This window comes from Pseudopipra pipra, chromosome 25 (genome assembly GCF_036250125.1).
Source record: "Pseudopipra pipra isolate bDixPip1 chromosome 25, bDixPip1.hap1, whole genome shotgun sequence".
In the NCBI taxonomy this organism is placed as follows: Eukaryota; Metazoa; Chordata; class Aves; order Passeriformes; family Pipridae; genus Pseudopipra; species Pseudopipra pipra.
In genome coordinates, this window is record NC_087573.1 from 30083 (window position 1) to 49116 (window position 19034).

Consider the following 19034-nt stretch of genomic DNA (forward strand, 5'->3'; position numbering starts at 1 on the left):
TCTTTAGTGTGGTCGTTCCGGTCCTGGCGGCGCCATCTTTACTGTGGGCTTGGCGGACTTCCGGGCCGGGGCCGCCATCTTTAGTGTGGTCGTTCCGGTCCTGGCGGCGCCATCTTTACTGTGGGCTTGGCGGACTTCCGCGCCGGGGCCTGGAGGACTTCCGGTCGCTCTCTACTTCCGGTGACCGAGTTTACCCAAATTAGCGTCCCTCCTGGCTAATTTCTGCGCTTTCACCCCAAAAAATCTTCACGTTATTCCCCCCACACACACCCCGGGAGAGACGGGAGACCGCCAGTCCCGCCCTGCCGCCGGAACCGGCCCTTAACTCGAGCAGGGAGCGCTGCGCCGGCACGAGAGCCACTGCGCATGCGTCGCCGGTCCCGCTCCTGCCTGCCCTTGCTTACCACGTGATCGCCGGCGTCTTGCCAACGACTGCGCACGCGCCGGCGTCGCCACCTCGGCTCCCCCCCCACCCCGCCGCCCGACCGCCCGGCTTCGCTTTCTTACCGCGGCTCCCCCTCCACTTTTTCGGCTCCCTGGGCTTCCCTCACCCACATTTTGGGGTCCCCTTCTCACATTTTTGGGGTGATGACGCCGCAATTTACGGTTCGGGGGGGGGGGAGGAGAGGAAACGGGGTGCCCAAGAAGGGGTTTCTTTTTTTTTTTTTTTTTCCTCTTTTATTTCATTTTCATTTTATTTCCTTTTTAGTTTTTTTGCCTTTTTTTTTCTTTTGTTTTTTATATTTCCTTTTTTATTTCGTTTATTTTTTATTCTCTTTATTTTTCATTTTCTCTCCCAGTGCTCCCCAGTAACACCCAGTGCTCCCCAACAACCCTCAGTAACACCCAGTGCTCCCCAGTGCACCCCAGTAACACCCAGTGCTCCCCAACAACCCCCAGTAACACCCAGTGCTCCCCAGTAAACACCCAGTGCTCCCCAACAACCCCCAGTAACACCCAGTGCTCCCCAAAAATTGACCCAAAACCGACCCAAATCACCCCAAAAGCTGACCCAAAACTGACCCCAAAACCTGACCCAAAACCGACCCAAATCACCCCAAACACTGATCCAAAACTGATGCCAAAAACTGACCCAAACCATCCCAAAAGCTGACCCAAAACTGAGCCAAAACTGACCCAAATCATCCCCGAAAGCTGACCCAAAACTGACCCAAATCATCCCAAAAGCTGACCCAAAACTGACCCAAATCATCCCAAAAGCTGACCCAAAACTGACCCCAAAACCTGACCCAAAACTGACCCAAATCACCCCAAACGCTGACCCAAAACTGACCCCAAAAACTGACCCAAATCATCCCCAAAACTGACCCAAAACTCTGCATCTATTTGGCATCATTTCCTCTCAAAAACAACATCTCCGATTTAGTTGATTGCTAAAGCCATCATTTCAAAATCATCCCAGGAATCAAAAGGGACTGGAAAACACACAGAAATCATTCCTGCACCCATCAAAATCATTAGTAATTGGAACCCGATTCCCTCATCTCTCTCCTTGTTTTTCTTGGCTGGAAAACCTGATGATCCCCCTGTTGTTGCTTGCCTTTTCCCTCAGAGGTTCTGCCAGGCGCCGGGCCAGCCCGGGCGCTCCGGGGGAAGGCCGGCAGTGCCCAAACCCCGCCGCTTTCCCGGGGGCGTCGCTTGCGAGAGCGCCCCCGAGCGCCGGGCCCTGCCTCACAGTCGCCGCCTGGCGGACACGGCCGGGAGCGGCACTGCAGCCGCGCGCGGCGCTGCAGCCGCGCCCCCCCCCCCCACCTTGGCGAGACCCGCGGCGCCTTTCGCGCGTACGGGCCTTTGTTCCCGAAAACCTGCCCTTGCCTAGGAAAAGCTGAGCAATTCACAGAGTTGCTGTTTCCAGCCCAGCTTCCCAAAGGTTTTCTCTCTCCTGGCAGCACAGACAGGGTCTCTGAGGCAGGTACCCTAGCCCTCGTTCCATCCCTTAGCTGTAACCCTTGACTGACCGCTCAGAAACTTGGATTTCTGAAGTCATCTTCAACACAGAGTAGCTTCACCTCAAGACCGGACAACTCTTGTGAAAAGCTGACAAGTTGCAGCTGACACGATCAGGAAATCCCAAAAGATGCAACGCTCCTAAGAAAAAGAAAAAAAGAGAAAAAAAAGAGCAAATTACAAAAGCATCTTACCATCCCTGAAGACAAGACACAAAAGGAATAACTTCAAAAACCATGCATTCAAGTGTAATCCTCTTCATGGCCACATACAGGTCTGCTTCTTTAGATGCCAAAGCTGGTGGTTTAATAATGCTGAAATAATTTGAGAGGCTCTATTAATTGAAAGAAAGAAACAGCTCTTAATCCTTTGAAGCCCGGCTGGCAAATGAGCTCCTTGACCAAAGGCTGGGGCTAATACAGCCCTAGCCACGCCCACCTCCCTTCCCCTGAGGAACGGGAAAAGGGAGGATCCAAATACTGGGAGGTATAAAGGCTCTGGGAGAAGCAGCACCCAGTTTGCCTCTCTGAGTTAAATTCAGGATGGCTAAAGGGCCTGAGGCAGATAAAGCTCTTTCTGTCTTTAGAGTGTCCAAGGTGGCCCACCACCTGCACTGGAGATCCTGAGGCCTTAAGCTTTCTTTCCTGGGGGAGACAGCTGTTGTTCTTTTGCCCAGGTAGGCCCATCAACTGTACCTGACACAGAAAAGCTTTCTTTCCTGGGGTTGGAGAGCAGTGTCCAGGAAGGGCCCTCTAAATACCTCTGAAAGCATCCACTGAGTTTTCAGATGTGCCACTTAGTTTTTCTCTCGTTCACCCAGATACTCCATGCGATTATGGCTGTAGTCTCCGGCTGCAGCCAGTTACCCTGGATGGTTTGCCTAAAAAAAAGTGAGACTCTTTCAGTTCTCCCTGTGCGTCCGGGTGACTTGGTAAATCATTTCTTTGCGAGGGATAGGATGTAAAGCAGAATTGAACATAAAAGGCCAGAGGAGCACAGCAAGAAGGTGGGTCATCATCTGATGTCAGCATGAAGATGTGACTTTTGGGTCCATGTTTACTTGATGTTTTAGGGATTGATTTTTTTTGTTTTGGTTTGGTTTTTCTTTGTTTTATGAGGCAGAGCCCTTGGCCCAGGAGGCTATAGGGACCAGAGGGGAGGTGAGCCAGGTGAGTACTGGTGAGCATTGACTCCGGGACAGAATTAGATGCTCTTTTACAGGTGTTGTGGTTTTGGTGAATCTGGGCACAGATGGAGCCTGAATTTGGCTTTTTTTAATTTTTTCAATGTAGTTTGCTTTTTAACCCTTTCTGTGCTCTGTATGTGCTTTTTTTTTGCTTATTTTTGTGGGATTTTTTGCAGTCTTTTCTCCTACAGGTGTTTGGTATTGTTTGGGGGTGGCAGTGTTAAAAATTTTGGTCAGTAATTTGCATAATTAAATGACAAATTGCATAATTACACATTATTACTTATTATTTAGCTCTCTAGATGGGAGTAAGAGGGGTGGAGAATAATAGTAATCATATGACTGGCTTTACTCCCATCTGGAGCACTAATTATGGGCTATATACAGTATAAATAAAAAAGAAAATGGCTCACTCTCTGGGAGTAATTTTTAATTTTTTTTTCTTAATTAAAAAAGGCTGCATAGAAACAGCTTCTGTTTCAGACTGAAGCAGCCACTTCACTGAAGCTAAAATGCCCCCCTCCCCGTGTGCATTCGAATGGCGCGCAGGGAGAGCGACGTCCAGCGATAATCAGCAAAGCGTCATTCCGCGGTGGTCTCCCTCCTAGGCCACTTCCGCCCCCCCCCCCTCCGCCGTGCGATGGTCTCTCCCGCCCCTCCGGCGCAGTAGGCCCCGCCCCCTGACATCAGTCACTCCCTTGCCTGCTGGCGATTGGCCGATCTGCAATGCCTTGCCCGAAGTGGCCAATGGCGGTGCTTTGCCCGCCCGGAGTCAAGATGGCCGCGCCGAGAGCTGCGGGGGGGCGGCTCTGAGGCGGCCTGCGGGGGCCGCCGCTCGCTCCGCGCCCCGCTCCGCTTCGCGCCCCGCCGCGCCGGGGGCCGGCCGGCCGGGGGTCGCTCGCTCCCGCGCTCGCTGGCGCCGGCCGGCCGGGCCCGCCCCTCCCTCCGCCATGGCGGCCGAGAGCGGCCGTCAGTTCTGGAAACGGAGCGCCAAGCTGCCGGGCAGGTGAGCCCGGGGAAGGGGTGCACGGGCCGCAACACCCACCCTCCCAGCTGGGGGATGTCGGGAAGGGGAGCTGGAGCCGTCCCTCTGCCTTGGGAAGGGGCTGTCACCTACGCTGGCTCTGGGATTGAGGGTCCTGCGGTACTTCCCTGCAAGGCTGGAGGGATACCAGGCGTACCTATCCTGGCTGCAGGGCAGAGGAGCTGGCTGGGGACCTAGGGTTCCCCCCTCTAACGGGGTAGATGCTAGGGGCACCCCAGGCTATGGGACAGAGAAAGTTTGACGGAGGAAGGCTTACTGTTTAAGAGACAAGGGTAGGATCAGAACTGCTCACTCATCTGTAGGACAAGGCAGGCTGTGTGGGGGCTGTGGGGACCCCTGTGTGCTTCCTCTGCCCCATGAGAAACAGAATGGAGGGATCAGGGCCTTGAAGACCCCTTTGGGGTGGCCTCAGAACCAAGACTGGACCATCTTCCTTTCCACAGCTACCGAAGAAAGCTCATCCTTTCCTAAAGTCCTTAGAGGTATCACTTTAAGTGGCAGCAACTCTGTCCTAGAGGGGTGCCCCTGCCAACGCCAGTAACCCCCCCCATTATCCTCCCTTAGGTAGGATATTAATTCTTCTCCACCTCTACTCAAGATGGAGAACTTAGAGGGGCTCTCTGTTTGCACCTCCCCTCAGTTCCTCTGGCTGTGATGTCCTGGTTCCTGTCGAGGCATGCACGCTCACCCAGGAATGTCGGGAAGGGGAGAAACAAGTGAAATGTCTGATTCGAGTGGTATTTAGGAAGAAGAGGCTGGTGGTGATGAAGGAGATGCTCCCTATAATGTCTTGGGAGCAAGGCTGCCATGGGGAGAGGGGGTCTGCCTCTCTGTGAAGGCTCTCGCAGGTGCTTTTCACATCTGAGGGCTCTTCATATTTGCTCTCGTTTTCCTTATGTGAATCCTGCCCTTCCCCTCCTAGGGTACACACACAATCTAAAATGCTTAGTTGGCTTTAAAACCTGCTAGACCACTTGAATGTTTCTAATGTGCTTTCACTCATCTCTCTGTCAGTGTGCTGACTCCTTCAGGTTGGCTGGACAATCCGGGTCTGTGGCAAGCGAAGGGAAAGCAAGGAGCACTCAGCGTTCCTCCTCTGCTCCTCATGGGGGAGGAAAATGCTGTGCTTTCCCTGGGTTATTTTGTCTCCTGATTGCTGCTGTCTCTTATTTGAAGGTCTCGGATGTGCGCTCAGCTGATGGTCTTGGGCACCATCTCTCTTCTGCTTTGGTGACTTTTGAGCTTTGACTTGGAAAGCTCAAACCAGGTGAACCGGTCTGGGAGGCAGCCAGTCCTACCTAGACAATACACTCCATCGTAGAGTTTTTGGCAGTGTTCTCTCCTGCTCCTAACTGCCTACTTGGCAAATATCCGGCTGTGCAGGAGCCGTGTTACCATCCCCAAATACCCTGTGTGCCGGTTATTTCCAGGGACAGTTACCGATAGGTCTTGGGCAACGTGACCACAAAAGGTGGAGGTGGGATGTGCTGCATCCACGGTCGCTAGACAGGAAGCTTCCTTTCTTCTTTTTTGTCTGAGCTTTGAGAGACCTTCTCGTACAGATTCTTGGCTCTCTCCTTTCTTTACCCTGACAATCTGGCAAAAGAAGGCTCTGTAGAGATTTGGACGCTGTGTTAGCTTCCTTTTCCATGACACTTTGTGCATTTGGTCACTCAGTTGTATTAGCTTTTATTTAGTGCTTTTGGTCCCTCTGAATTTAGGGTGGCAGAACTGGTAAATATTGTTTTTTCTTTCCAATGCTATCCTATAGTTTTTGCATTGGAAATTCACTCCCCAGTAATTTCCTGAAGATGCTTTGGCAGGGTGGTCTAATGTGTTGTCATCTGTGATGTGGTGTTTATTTCCTGCTCTTTGGGGAAATGGGCAGCCAGTGTCTGCTTGGGGCTATTTAAATGCTGTTCTAAAAGGGGAGAAACAGTCTGCTAGAAGTAAATATGTTCTGTGTCCAAAGGGGCACTGAAGTTTCATGGATATGCTTTCTGTTGCAGTGTCAAATAACCCACACCCTGTGATGATCTCGTGAGCAGTATAACACAGGTAGCACAGCCATTGTACCGTACAGTTAGTCACCCATTGTACCAGATGCTGAACATTCAGGTAACAAAGAGCCTGTCCCAAAGAACTTAAACTGAGACTGAACAGGGGAGTCCAGTCAGTCTGGGAGCACAGTGTCAGCTTAGCACGAGATTCTTTGTTTGGGAGTGTCTGGGCTCTGAGGCTTTAAAAAGCTGTTTGGGAGGTGGGACCCTCTGCCATTATATCAGCCATTGGCCGATTGCTTCAGAACCCCAGGAAAGAGTTTCCTCACCCAGCACTGGCTGTCACATCCCCTCCTCTCTCTCTAACGTGCATCATTCATTGGTCTCGTGAAGTTTAGGCCTTTGCAGGCAAATCAAAGCAGTTGCCCATTGGCAGCCTGTGGGTCTCAGCGCAGCGAAGAGCAGCGGTGTCCTGGCTATCGCGAGACAGTGCGAGTTTGGTACTGGTTATGGGAAAGGCTCTGCTGGCTCCTTTTCTGCAAGGAGCTGCCACAAGTCATTGGGAAACAATGCTGATCTGGAGGGGTTGTTTTTCTTACTCCTGATTATCTGCTTGCTGTGGCCATCCATGGAGGTGCCTCTGCTTAATAGCTGTGCTGACTTCCGGATGCTCATTAGTCATCACACTCTATCCTACCACCCCGTTGGTGGGTAAACACAGTAAGCCTTTTCAGCACTTCCAGCCATGAGGGACAGGTGCTGCAGTGGTGAGCCCACTCCTTGCTGGGCTACTCTGCCAGGATCTCTCTATGCTGTGGTTGTTTCCAGTCCCTGCCCTGGATCTCTGCATCTCTTCCGTGCCAGCTGGACCTGTTGCTTCTGCCTCCTCCTCATCATCTGGTTCCCAGCGTGCTTTCCAGCTGTACCAGGCTGCCATCCCTCTCCTACACGGCGGGGCTCTGCTCGTTTTACTGCCAGGCACCATCTGCAGCTCCTAGAAACCAGACCAGCTCTATTGACCCACGAGGAGCTTGTTTCTTGTGTGCCAGCTCAGAATGGGCCTTTGTCTTTGCCGTGGGTCGCGGGACTACGCTGCGTACCAGAGGATGGGGAGGACTTGTTTTTCAGAGATGGTTTTCCAGGGTGAGGTGGCTGTGAATAGTTGCCCAAATGGAGGTAATAACTCAGAATCCCTGTCTCACATCCAGAGTCTGTAAAACCAGCGATTAGCACTTGTCTAGTAGCTCCTCTCTGAGGTGATGTTCCCCATGCAGTGTGTGGAGCCCTCAGGCTCCTGTTCCATTAGTCCCACTCCACAGAATGGGGAGCCAAGGAACTGAGTTGTGGTGACTCATTTCAGGCCACATAGGAAGTAGTTGATTAAGCTGGGATTTGGACCCGAGTCAAACCACATACTGTACCAGACATTCCAATGCCCTAGCGTAGCCTATGATCCTGAGAGCCAGCATGGGGTTCAAACCCTCAAGTGTATTTGTGGAAGATCCCCAGTGTCACTGTCCTTCCCTGTCCCACAGGCCTTGGAAAGGTAAATTCCCAAAACTGGAAGTCCCCTCGATGGAAAAGAGAGTGAACATCAGCAGGGAGACTGAGACACGTGATCACTTGGAGTGAATCGATGGCACAGAAAAGAGCAGATCTAAAATCCCGGTTCAGGCTGGAAAGGGCCTCAGAGTTTAAACAAGGCTTCTCTTTGCTGCTGCAAAGAACAGATCTGCATCTGAATGTGGCACTTTGGATCTAAGGCTTTTAAGTTAGAAGGTTTTTGAAGTTACTTTTGGTCTTATATTCAGCTCCTGAGAGCAGACAAGAATTGTGACCCCAACCTAAGATGAGATTATTCGTGGGACCTCTTTTTGTAGTGTCTTGGGTTGTTTTTTTTTCTTTCCCCTTCCTGCAGCATTCAACCTGTCTATGGAGCACAGCATCCTCCCCTGGATTCCCGGCTCACCAAAAAGTAAGTGTTTATCTCCTGAAGATGCAGGCCACAAGGCTTTGCAGGTTTTTGGCTCAGTTCTGCAGTAGGTGGAGGTCTCTAGCATCCCTGGCATTGTGATATTGCAGCAAAGAGGGACAGCAGTGGGGTGCTGTGCTGTCTCGAGTGCTATGAAAGCTTGCATGGAAAGCTTATTTGCTGTGCCCTTTATGGCCAGAAATCCGTACAGTAACAGCCCCATCAAAGGAGACAGACTTTTTTTTTTTTAGCAGTGGTGTCTGATTCTTCTGCTGCTCTTTGGAGCTGGAAGAATTAAGGGAAAGGGAGGTAAAGCTGCCCAGCAGCTACAAGACTGGAGAACCGCAGCACCATTATTGGCAGGAAAAGTCAGAACTGATCTGAACTGGCTCCTTATCCCCATCTCGTGCTGTGTAGTGGTGAAAGTTCCCTGCTTCGGGTGGTGGACTTTGACTCTTGTAGCTTAAAAGTAAATGCAAAGGCTCCTCCTGCGCCTGAGGAAGGAACCAGGCTGATCTGGCTGCTGGGAACGATCACAGCTGTATTGGGACTGTCCACGGGAGCAGACCTGCTCTGTCTAACCTCTGACATGCCTCTCTCCAGGTTGCAAGACTTTTTTTGGGTGGTAATGTACCTGTTTTCTGTAGGGTGGGGGAAGGCAAAGCTGGAGGAATTGTATTTGCCCTTTTGAGCCGGGAAGCCTGGCTTCTCTCCAGCTGTCTGCTGCCACTGTGGCCTCCGTGACTGCTGTCAGAGCAGCTCAAACTCTGCCTCCAGTGGGGAGCCCAGACAGACTTAATATATTCCTTAGGTCTGGGAGGAGGAACAGGGAAATTGGATAAAGGGATTGGCTGATTGGAACCAGGATGTGGGGAAAGGAGACAAAATGGACTCATGTAACGGCATGGCTCTGATACTATTCCTCTCTGGCTCGCAGCTTCATCAAGGACCGCTCCAAGGCCGGCGCATTGCCTATGAAAAGCAAGAAGGCCTCCAGCTTTCATGAGTTTGCCCGCAGTACCAGCGACGCCTGGGACATCGGCGATGACGAAGATGAGGACTTTTCTTCCTCCTCTTCCTCTTTGCAAACTCTGAACTCTAAAGTGGCCAAGGCCACAGCAGCCCAGGTTTTAGAGAACCACAGCAAGCTGCGGATGAAACCCGAGCGGGCCCAGTCTACTCTCGGTGACATGCCCACCAACTGCAAGGTCATCAAGTCCAGCAGTGAGGCCCAGCTCTCCAGGACTTCTGGTAAGAGCTGTCTTCAGGGGCAGCCTCCTGCTCTAGTGCTCTCCTACTTGACCACTGAACTCAAGTGCTTATTGCTACTCACAGGGTATGGGCAAGAGGCTGTGACACAGCCTGTAAGCATAACAGAGGCTTTTTCTTCCTTGTAGTATCCTGTGCTCCAAGCATTTTTAGTGGCCTAGTCTTAATGCTTCAGTGTCCTCTGCTGCTCAGTATCCTGCTACAGGCCTGTCTGTCCAAGAGTATCCCATGTTCTGGGTGCTAAGGGAGTTTGGAGATCTGTTAAGTTCTTGCTTGGGCTTGCTCACTGTCTGCTTCCTTTGTGGCCTAGAGTGTGCTGCTCTTAGTAAAGATCTGGATGAGGTCCTGTTGACACCAGGTCGATACAGCTTGGGCAGGGAATTGGGCAGCATCAGCCCCTGCTCACTCTGCCTTGTCTGCCTGTGCAGTGAAAGTAACCCAGAAGGTGGCGCTGGCAGCCCATTGCCTCCTCTTTCTGCACTAGCAATTAGCTTTGTTGCTATTTAGATCAGTGGAGAGCAGAGCAGATCTGATGGTCAGTTCTGGAATTCCCACAGCTGCTTCTACCTTGTCACCTGTGTCCTGCCCATGGTTTCCCATGTGCAGAGGGAAGTCTGATCCGCTTGCAGCCGGGTGTCTGGATACAGGAGGAAGAAAGGGAAGGAGAAATGGGGGGAAGCGATGGAAGAGCTGCAGCAGATGCCTGTGAACCAGCCAATCCATTGGAGTGGGCCAATGATGCTGTTTACTGGTGCTGGGGAAGAGAGGGGCGAAATCTGCAGTGGCAGGTCTCTGAGAGTGGCTAGAAGAGTGAGGAAGGGTTGGAGAGGTGCAATCTCCTTCCAATCACTTCAGTGCAGCATCTGGTCCTTGCAGAGGAGGCCTGTGTGCGGACCCCCCTTCAGAAGCAGCAGTCCCTTCCCCTTCGACCTGTCATTCCACTTGTTGCCCGAATCTCTGACCAAAATGCTTCTGGTGCTCCCCCCATGACTGTGAGGGAGAAAACGCGGCTGGAGAAGTTTCGACAGCTCCTTTCCAGTCACAACACAGACCTGGGTAAGTGTGGCAAAATGAGGGTGCCTCTGGGTGGGAAGGGGAAGGCAGAGGGGGCCTGCTGCCTCTATCAAGTTGTAATTGAGTCTGCTTCAGAGTGGAAAAAATTACTACCTGCAGTTGCACCAAGTGGGATGGTTGCACAAATCACTCTGTTGACAGATGATAATGTGCCCCAGCCACTTCTTCTGTGTTCCTTGTCATTCTCCATCTTGTATATGATGGTTGGGATCACTGGGGGCTGTTGGACTCTGCACAAGAACTGAGGTTCTGGCCCACTGGGGCCCCTGCAGCTACCAGTTCTGTGCCCGAGCTAAGCTGAAATCATCTCTACTCCCCTTGCAGCAGAACCACATGCCCAGTCATTGCTAGTGTGGGAGCCTTCCTGGTGGCTCAATGTCTCCAGAGCCTGCAGGAGCAGACTGGGCTTTCCTCTCCTTCTAGGTACAGTGGTGCCTGGACGTGCCTAGGATCTAATCCATTGCCACCACTGTCCGTTTGCAGATGAGCTGAGAAAATGCAGCTGGCCTGGTGTACCTAGAGAGGTCCGGCCTGTGACATGGCGTCTCCTCTCAGTAAGTACTTGGAGCTCTGACACAGGAGTCTGGGGGAATTGTGCTGAGCCAGAGATCTGCTCCTAGACCTTCATGTGTCCCATAACCAGCTTTGCTCGTGTTTTATCTGTGCCCGGTCTACAGGCGAGCTCTAGGGTGTTTTTGATTGGGGAGTGTTATTGCTACATCTTCTTTGAGCTCAAAGCCCAGACTGGTGTGGGGAAATATGCGGTTCACTCTCACGAGGGAAAGTGAATCAAATGAAGTTGGGTTCCTCCAAGATCCATGAAGACATCGGGCTCAGAAAGCCAAATGCCATGAAAGCTCTTTCCCCAGCTCCTGAGTTTGTGTGCCTGATATTTCTGGGTGCACAGCTGACTGGCAGGATTTCAAGGGATGGTTTGTGATCAGGAAGAGGGTCTGCCCTGATATGGGTTTTCCTGGTGCAGGGCTATCTTCCTGCAAACTCGGAGCGTCGAAAGCTGACTTTGCAGCGCAAGCGGGAGGAGTACTTTGGCTTCATTCAGCAGTATTACGATTCCCGGAATGAGGAGCACCATCAAGACACCTACCGACAGGTATGAATCCTCTGCCAGCTGCCCATCTTTCTGTCTTGGTTATGTCCCTTTCCTCTCTGTTGCCACTGCTTGTCCATGAGGTTAGGGTGATGCTAGAACTTTCTCTAGCTGTAGCTCATAGGAGTCTTCTCCTTGGGTAAAAAGCACCATGTTTCTGTCCTTGTTAGTTTAAGCTTTCCCTAAAATGATCTAGTAATAGATCTAATAATAGATCTAATAACAGACCCCAACTCTTTCCCAGCTCTGGCCACCTGCCTGCACCTGAGCATAGGAGACTGGAGATAAAACTGTAGATGATTTTCTCAGTACAGCTGTCATCTCTAGCCCTCACTGTGCTTCTCAGCAAGCGCAGCTCTTGCTTGGTGGGACGCTGAGACGCTTTAACCTGTGATGAGTTATTGTGGCCCCAATAGAAAACTGTGCTTATAGAAAGCACAGTTGGTGTGTGTAACCCACCCTCTTTTCCAGATCCACATTGACATTCCAAGGACCAATCCACTTATTCCCCTCTTCCAGCAGCCACTCGTCCAGGAGGTAAGGGGAAGTGAAGCTCCTGCTCCACATTTGCCGTGGGGTGTGTGTGTGGAGTTAGACAAGCATTTCTACTAGTGAGTTAGCTTTGAGGGGAAACTTCCCTGGGTCACAGCTCCTGATGCAAGTACCTGCTGAAACTGTCTGGTCTTGTCCCATATTTCTGAAAGACTTGGAGCTTGAGGGTTATGACATCATCTGTTCTGTGGCAAGATGTAGCCAAGAGTTGGTAAAAGACCTGAAGCTTTTGTTTTGAGACAAATTGGAGGCATTTGAACCCGAAGAGGAGATAGTTCTGTTTTACTTCGAAACGTTTTTTGTGCAAAGTGGTATGTGAGCAACCCGGCCGGGGACAGGTTTGAGAGATGGCCAAGAGGGCACCTGTCCTCTTTGGAAACAAGCCCAGTGTGCATATGCGGTGTGTCAGAGCATGGTGTCCGTGAGGATGGGGCAATTTGGGAATAGCATATTGGTTGTTGTGGGGGAGACTACTCTTTGGGAACTATCCCAGTCTGTGATGTTTTGCTGGGAGTACTGTGCTAATACTTAGCTTTCCACCTGATGTTCAGCAAAGCATGCTGCTCTGATAAGAGGCAGCCCTGTCTTGTGGATATTATGCTATCTGGTTCTTGAAAAGTTGAGTGTGCTTTTCCTCAGGCAGAGGCTTTGATGAGGAGTCTCGACTGGACTGTCCTGTTCTCTGAGAGCGGGCTGGAATATATGGGGGATCTGTGGATCATACAGGAGTCTCTCCTAGGACTTTTATGCTTTTTACATTACCTGTATTGCTATAGAAAAGCCTGTCAGTGCATGGTCTCCACTACCTGAACTTAGCAGTTATGCTTTTCTGCCTTTGCTTTTGTGCATGGCTAATGCAGGTACATGCTTTCCCTCGTTCTTCCCTAGATTTTTGAAAGAATCCTGTTTATCTGGGCCATTCGACACCCAGCCAGTGGCTATGTACAGGGAATCAATGACCTGGTCACTCCGTTCTTTGTTGTGTTCCTCTCTGAGCATGTTGGTAAGTTACATTTGCTGCTTGAAGCACTCTTGACGATGGTGTTTGAAATGGTGTGAAATGCTGGCATGAGGAAAACTTGTCTTGCAGGAGGAGGGGGTGATGTGTTCTTCCTTCAGAGTGCCTGTGCCAGGTTGGAAATGCATCTTGACCTCTTACTGTATCTCTACTTCCTGGTTGAATTGGCTTCAGTTTGATAATCTTGCTGAGCCCCACAGAAGTTAAAGTGCTAAAAGTGGGTTTGCATTTGAATGTGCTTAACAACATTACAGTTTGGAGGAGAATGGGGTCTTTTAGGCACTGAGGGAGTTTAGGCAAAGCCCTGGTATACAGAGTTGCAGGAGGGTCTTGCTCTCAAAGCTTGGACTTGGAGACATTCCTCTAGGAGGAATGAGTGAAGTATAAAGAGACCCTGCTGAGAATGTAAAATAAGCTATTTAAGTAAGGATTCCTGTCCCTTGCTGCTAGTACAGGGGTGTTTCTCAAGCTGAGAGATTCAGAAAGCGAACTGACTTCTTCCTGCTGCTTTTGGATTTCTTGTCAGCCTGTGGCTTTTAGATGGAGATCAAGTCCTCTCCACCCAGAAGTCCCATTGAACAAATATTTTTAAGGTTTGATCCAAAACATGTTGAAGTTGGTGAAAGCCTTCCACTATCAAGCTAAGGCTTTGTAAACTAGTACTGATCTGCCTCTTCTGAGGGTATTGTGAAGAAGTAAGCCACCTTACTTTCCACTGTGATAGTGTGCTCAGGACCGATCCCTAGGAAATGCTGTTGCTCCTCGCAGCCTGAAGGAGAAGGCACAAAATGCTACCAGCTGGAGTGAATTCCCTTTTGTGGGAGGTCAAGAGCATTTCAGGTCTGAACAGGTTCTCTTTGAGTGACCTCTCCTGTGCCTTATTGCTTGAGCAGCATCGATGGCACATAGTCCTCACGGAGGCTCAGGATTGATTTATTGGGTTAGCAGTAGAGCTGTGCACAGTGAGTTACCTATGTAAGAAGGGAACTGGTCTGAAGCATCAGAGCTGCCTGTGGGTACCTGGTGTGACTTCTTGCATTCCTGTTCCATGTTGATTGTCATGGCTTAACTCTCTCTGCATGTGGCATCAGAGTTCATGCTGCATTGGCCCTGTCCATCTCTTTGCTGGGGTCATGCTTCTCACCATCTTCCAAGGCTGTTTTCACCCCTGATTGAAGCTTCCTCTGTGGATGTGACCTTCCTTTTTCCAGTTATCTCTGAAACTTGTGTTGGAGAAAACCCTCTGCGTGAGACCCGTTGAATAGAATTTGGCCAAGCAACATCATGCATCCCCCTTATGTCCCCAGAGCCTGCGATTTAAAAACCAGCCTTTAGGTCACAAGCTGTCTTGATGGCTACCTGCTCCCTAGCCCTCACTCCAGAAGGGATGACAAAAACGGCAGTGCTGTGGGATCCCTCCCACAGTTCCCTGGGGAGCTGGGCTGGGTTCAGGTCATGGCTGACAAGTCTTTTGGGATTCTTAGCCTTTCACCTGAGTTGGAGAAGTAGGTCAGTGCATGGGTACTGCAATCAGTGCCAAGCACACCTCTCACATGCACAGAGTGTTGTAGTCCTCTTGCAATGCTTTGGCTTGATAAAGCCCCTCTGTTTGTCCCACGTGCTGCCTGGTGTCCCCCATCTTCCTGATGCTCTTCGCTCTCTGTTTTGCAGAGGAGGATGTGGAAAACTTTGATGTGACAAACCTGTCGCAGGATGTTTTGCGGAGCATCGAAGCTGATAGCTTTTGGTGCATGAGCAAGCTGCTGGATGGGATACAGGTGAGCCTCTGGGGCCATGGAGATTTCTCTTCCCTTGCTGGGGTAGCAGTGTGGTTGTCTTCTCTCCCTGTCTGGGTGAGTGTTCTGCACGTTCTGGCATTAGGGAGATTTTGCTACTTCACTGAGCTAAATCCATTAGTAAAATCCTGGGGAGATGGATGCTGATGGCACTGTCCTGACTAGGGACTTCACAGCAGGCAGGTGATCCTGGTGCTCAAGAGCCATGTCTCCTTGGATCATGACAGTCTCATCTCCCTGTCGAACTGGTGGTGATCTGGTTCTGATCGTTTCTAACTGTTGTTAAAGCTGCTGCTTCTGACTTGTGGCCTCTCCCCACAGGACAACTACACCTTTGCACAACCAGGGATCCAGAAGAAAGTCAAAGCTCTAGAGGAGCTAGTCAGCCGGATCGATGGTAGGTGACAGGGGAACCTGATCATGTTGGCTCTTTTGTCATAACAGCAGGAGGCCTTCTTTTTAAGTAGTACTCTCTTTGTAAGTAGGGCAGGGGTAGACACTTGCTTACAACACGTATGGAAGCATGGTAGGGTGGGGTCAACCAGAAACTTCCTGGTGACAGGATTTGCTGGCTGGGCAGCACAGGGTGAGGAGTGGAGGAGTTTGGGAGAAAAAGGTCTCAGCCTGGAAGTGGGTGAAAACCAGTGTGTTCGGAGCAGTGTGCAGGAGCTGGGGCACTGTGATCCCCAGGTGTGTAAGTGAAATGTGCTGTTTCAGAGCAGGTACATAATCACTTTAGGAAGTACGAGGTCGAATACCTGCAGTTTGCCTTTCGCTGGATGAACAACCTGCTTATGAGGGAGCTGCCTCTTCGCTGTACCATCCGCCTCTGGGACACCTACCAGGTACACAGGTTTCCACTGACTTTCCTGCTGGGCATGTCACTGTGGGGCCAGTTCCCTGTACATGAGAGGACAGAGGTCTTCTGGCACCAGCTGGGGAGATGAGGGAAACAAAGCAGTGTGGCCCCAGGACATTTATAGTGAGTTGGGTGATGGGTGACCCAGTAGGACATTATCCAGGGAAGTCATTCTCCAGATGATGCTGGAAGAGCTGACCCAGAGTTTTGCTCTCCACAGTCGGAGCCAGAAGGATTCTCACATTTCCACCTGTATGTCTGCGCTGCCTTCTTGATCAAGTGGCGGAAGGAGATCCTAGATGAGGAAGACTTCCAAGTAAGACACTGAGGTTGAGGATAATTTCATGGGGGTAAAGGGGAGGGAATTGCTCTAATTGGGAGCCCAATGTGGACAGTCAGCTGTCATCTCAGAGCTGGCTCCAAGATCATCTGGTCTCAGGAGCTTTCCTTAAAAGTAACTTTTGAGCCTCAGTGGTAAGGACAGAGAACTGAGCTGTTGGACAGTTCAAACATCACATACCAGCTCTTCCCTGCACCTGAGCTCTGATCACAGTAAGTGATTGCCGTCCTGTGTCCAGCTGTAAGCCTATAATAGCACCCTTTACCTGAAGGGGCTTGGAGGCATCTGAGGTGCTTCACTGATTCAGATCTAGACACAAGCACATCTTAATGCTGTCTCTGAGCCTTTCAGACCTATGAGTGTGGTGCCTAGAGCTGCTGCCTCTGGTCGTTCCACCCCCAAGCCTGCTCTGGATCTGCACTCTGCCTTCAACCTCTCCAAACTAAGCATCTTCCCTTCTTTCAGGGCCTTCTGATGTTGTTACAAAACCTGCCCACAATACACTGGGGTAACGAAGAAATTGGACTCCTGCTCGCTGAAGCCTACAGACTCAAGTACATGTTTGCAGATGCCCCCAATCATTACCGCCGATAGGTGCCCAGACTTGACTCACTCCTCTCTCCCATGCCCGCTCCGTCGTCCTGGCCCGATCTGATCACTGTGGCATTTTTGTCATCCCAAGTCCTTGGACACTCCAGCTGGGAGCTGATCCTTGCTGTACAGAGTTCACATCAACTCTTGACGTGTGCCTGTCTGCCACTCCATGCGCCTGGATGTGCCATTTTGATGACTGTCAGTATTTTACACCATGCTGGAGGCTCAAGCCAGGAAGGGAGGCCTTAAGGGGCTGGGGGAGACCATGGAGGGAAGGTTTACAGATAAGCCGGAGCTGAAGATGAAGCCTTTCTGTCCTCTCCACTCCCTGTCCTGGGCTCGTCTGCCTCATGTTAACCTGCACCACGTGCGCTACCCCATCTGCTCCTTTCTCTCTTCTGACACTGTTTGCGCCATCTCCCAGATGAAAATGCCTTATCAGAGACCTGCCTGGCCGGAAAATCCTTCCCCACGAGGGTGGCAGGGCAAGAAGTTTCTCTCAGGGCCTACCTTCGCTCCAAGGGTCCAGAGACCCCAAGCACTTTGTGGGTTCACAAGAGAGTCCCTCATGCCTGCCCTCTCTCCTTCTCTCCATCCTCTTCACCTACCTCTCCACCAGGGCAGCAGGGCAGGCATGACAGGGGCGATGAGCACTCCATCCACATACAGTTCGAATTATGTGTGCCAGCTTGATGGAACTTTTGGTGACTGATGTTCTGTGAGTACAGCCCCCTCCAGTGTGTGGGGGAGGTGCAGGGCGGGGCTGGTAGGGGAGCAATATCTCCCAAAAGCTCCTTACAAAGCCCCCACTCCTCCGGGGTGTTCTGTGTATATTGTGTTCTTGTGTATATGGGTCAAAGATGTACAATATATGTCTTCTCTTTGTAGCAGATTTTATATTTATAATGTGCACCCCTTGTTCTCCCCATCCTCTCCATGCCCGAGAAGGATGCCTGACTGTGGTGTCACAGGGCTTTGGACCACTCTGGAGGTGGGGGGGTGTTTCAGACCTGCAGGTAATGTCTGTCCCAGTATGTGCTTGCAGTGTTGGGTCTGCCAGGAAGAGGTGCCATAGAAATACAGATCTCAAGGCATCCCCTACAGACAGAATTTGGGTGGTTAGAGGAGATGGGAGCTCCCAGCAGGAAGCAGGGCAGAGCTGTGTCCAAGAAACAGGGTATCCAGGCTCATCAGCTGCTGGCAAGTACCTCTCTGAGCACTGCAGGGTGGAGACCTGCCAGTGCTGGCTGGCAGGACTCTACAGGGAGGAATAATCCTGGATCCAGCACTGGCTGTCCCTGGCGCTGTCCAGCTCTGTGGACACAGCCTCCCAGGAATGGCAAAAGGATCTGGCTGACCTTTCTGCATCTGCTTTTAAATCAGTCAGGCTGGGAATGTTTTAATGCACCATTTTCTTCCCATGGGCAGAAACCATCTGCCACGTGTGAAAGGCTGGAGTCAGGAGGGCGTGAGGGTAGGAGGGCATTGGGCAGGAGGCCCAATCTGGGCCACCTTGGGTTTCTCCCAGCACTCCTGCTGCCCCATGAGGGCTGTCTTGGTGCGGAGGCTCTTGGTCCCTCTACTTTCCATTTCTGTTCCCAGTGGAGAAAAAGCAGGGGGCAGCGAGGCTGGGGCCCAGCATGTGACAGGCACAACCTTGTTGCCAATAAAACTCCAAACAGTATCTCAAGAAATCACTTTCCTAACCTGGAGCTGTTTCTCTCAGGCATTTGTCTGTGTGTGCCTTTTGTTGTTTTCTCTGAGAAACAGACCTGGTGGTCCTTAGTTGAACATGAATTAAAAAACAAAAGAAAAAACCCAAACAAACCAAAAAAACCCCCACCAACACCAAACCCAACAGCAAAAACATCAACACAACTCCAACCATCAACTGAGCTGTGTGGGTCAGGCAAGTGTTTGCAGTGCACCACTGCCTGGAGGAACATGAACCTGTGCAGGGAAGGAAAAGTGCATCTCAGGGAAGAGAGACAATGCAAGAGCCATGCTGAGATGAGAAACTCTCCCCAGGCACGTGACAGGGATCAACCCAGCTGCAGGGTCTGTCCTGCTGCCTCCACATCCCATCTGCTGGCAAGTCCCACCATCCCTGGTCCAGCACCACCAAGAGATGTGATTCAAGCCCCAGATTGCCAATTCCCATCTCTTCGGGGCTCTCAGCCAGCTACCCCATCAGCACGCTGCTGTGCAGGGCTCAAGGTGGGATCGCACCCTGCAGCATCTAGCCCTGTCACC

At 51.2% G+C, this 19034-nt stretch overlaps 1 protein-coding gene and 1 long non-coding RNA gene across 5 annotated transcripts; one reads left to right on the forward strand and one right to left on the reverse strand.

Annotated features, from left to right (window-relative positions):
- Window positions 1-1043: 1043 nt before the first annotated feature.
- Window positions 1044-2498, reverse strand: LOC135402600 (uncharacterized). Of its 2 annotated transcripts, XR_010425188.1 has the most exons (3): window positions 2241-2359; window positions 1246-2109; window positions 1044-1064 (listed from the first exon to the last, which is right to left on the reverse strand). It is a non-coding gene; the product is annotated as an uncharacterized LOC135402600 (long non-coding RNA). The 2 variants fall into 2 exon arrangements; XR_010425187.1 differs by lacking the exon at window positions 1044-1064 and having other exon boundaries at window positions 1329-2109; window positions 2241-2498.
- Window positions 2499-4018: 1520 nt separating this feature from the next.
- TBC1D22B (TBC1 domain family member 22B) lies at window positions 4019-18478 on the forward strand. Of its 3 annotated transcripts, XM_064635917.1 has the most exons (13): window positions 4019-4160; window positions 8118-8174; window positions 9109-9422; window positions 10317-10496; window positions 10998-11068; window positions 11497-11625; window positions 12094-12159; window positions 13063-13177; window positions 14864-14970; window positions 15310-15385; window positions 15706-15833; window positions 16068-16163; window positions 16653-18478. In XM_064635917.1, the coding sequence occupies exons 1-13, from the start codon at window positions 4105-4107 to the stop codon at window positions 16779-16781; spliced, it is 1524 nt and encodes a 507-aa protein (XP_064491987.1). In that variant the 5' UTR covers window positions 4019-4104; the 3' UTR covers window positions 16782-18478. The 3 variants fall into 3 exon arrangements, with proteins under 3 accessions (XP_064491987.1, XP_064491985.1, XP_064491986.1); XM_064635915.1 differs by lacking the exon at window positions 8118-8174 and having other exon boundaries at window positions 4046-4160; XM_064635916.1 differs by lacking the exons at window positions 4019-4160; window positions 8118-8174 and adding an exon at window positions 8210-8774.
- The last annotated feature ends 556 nt before the right edge of the window (window positions 18479-19034 follow it).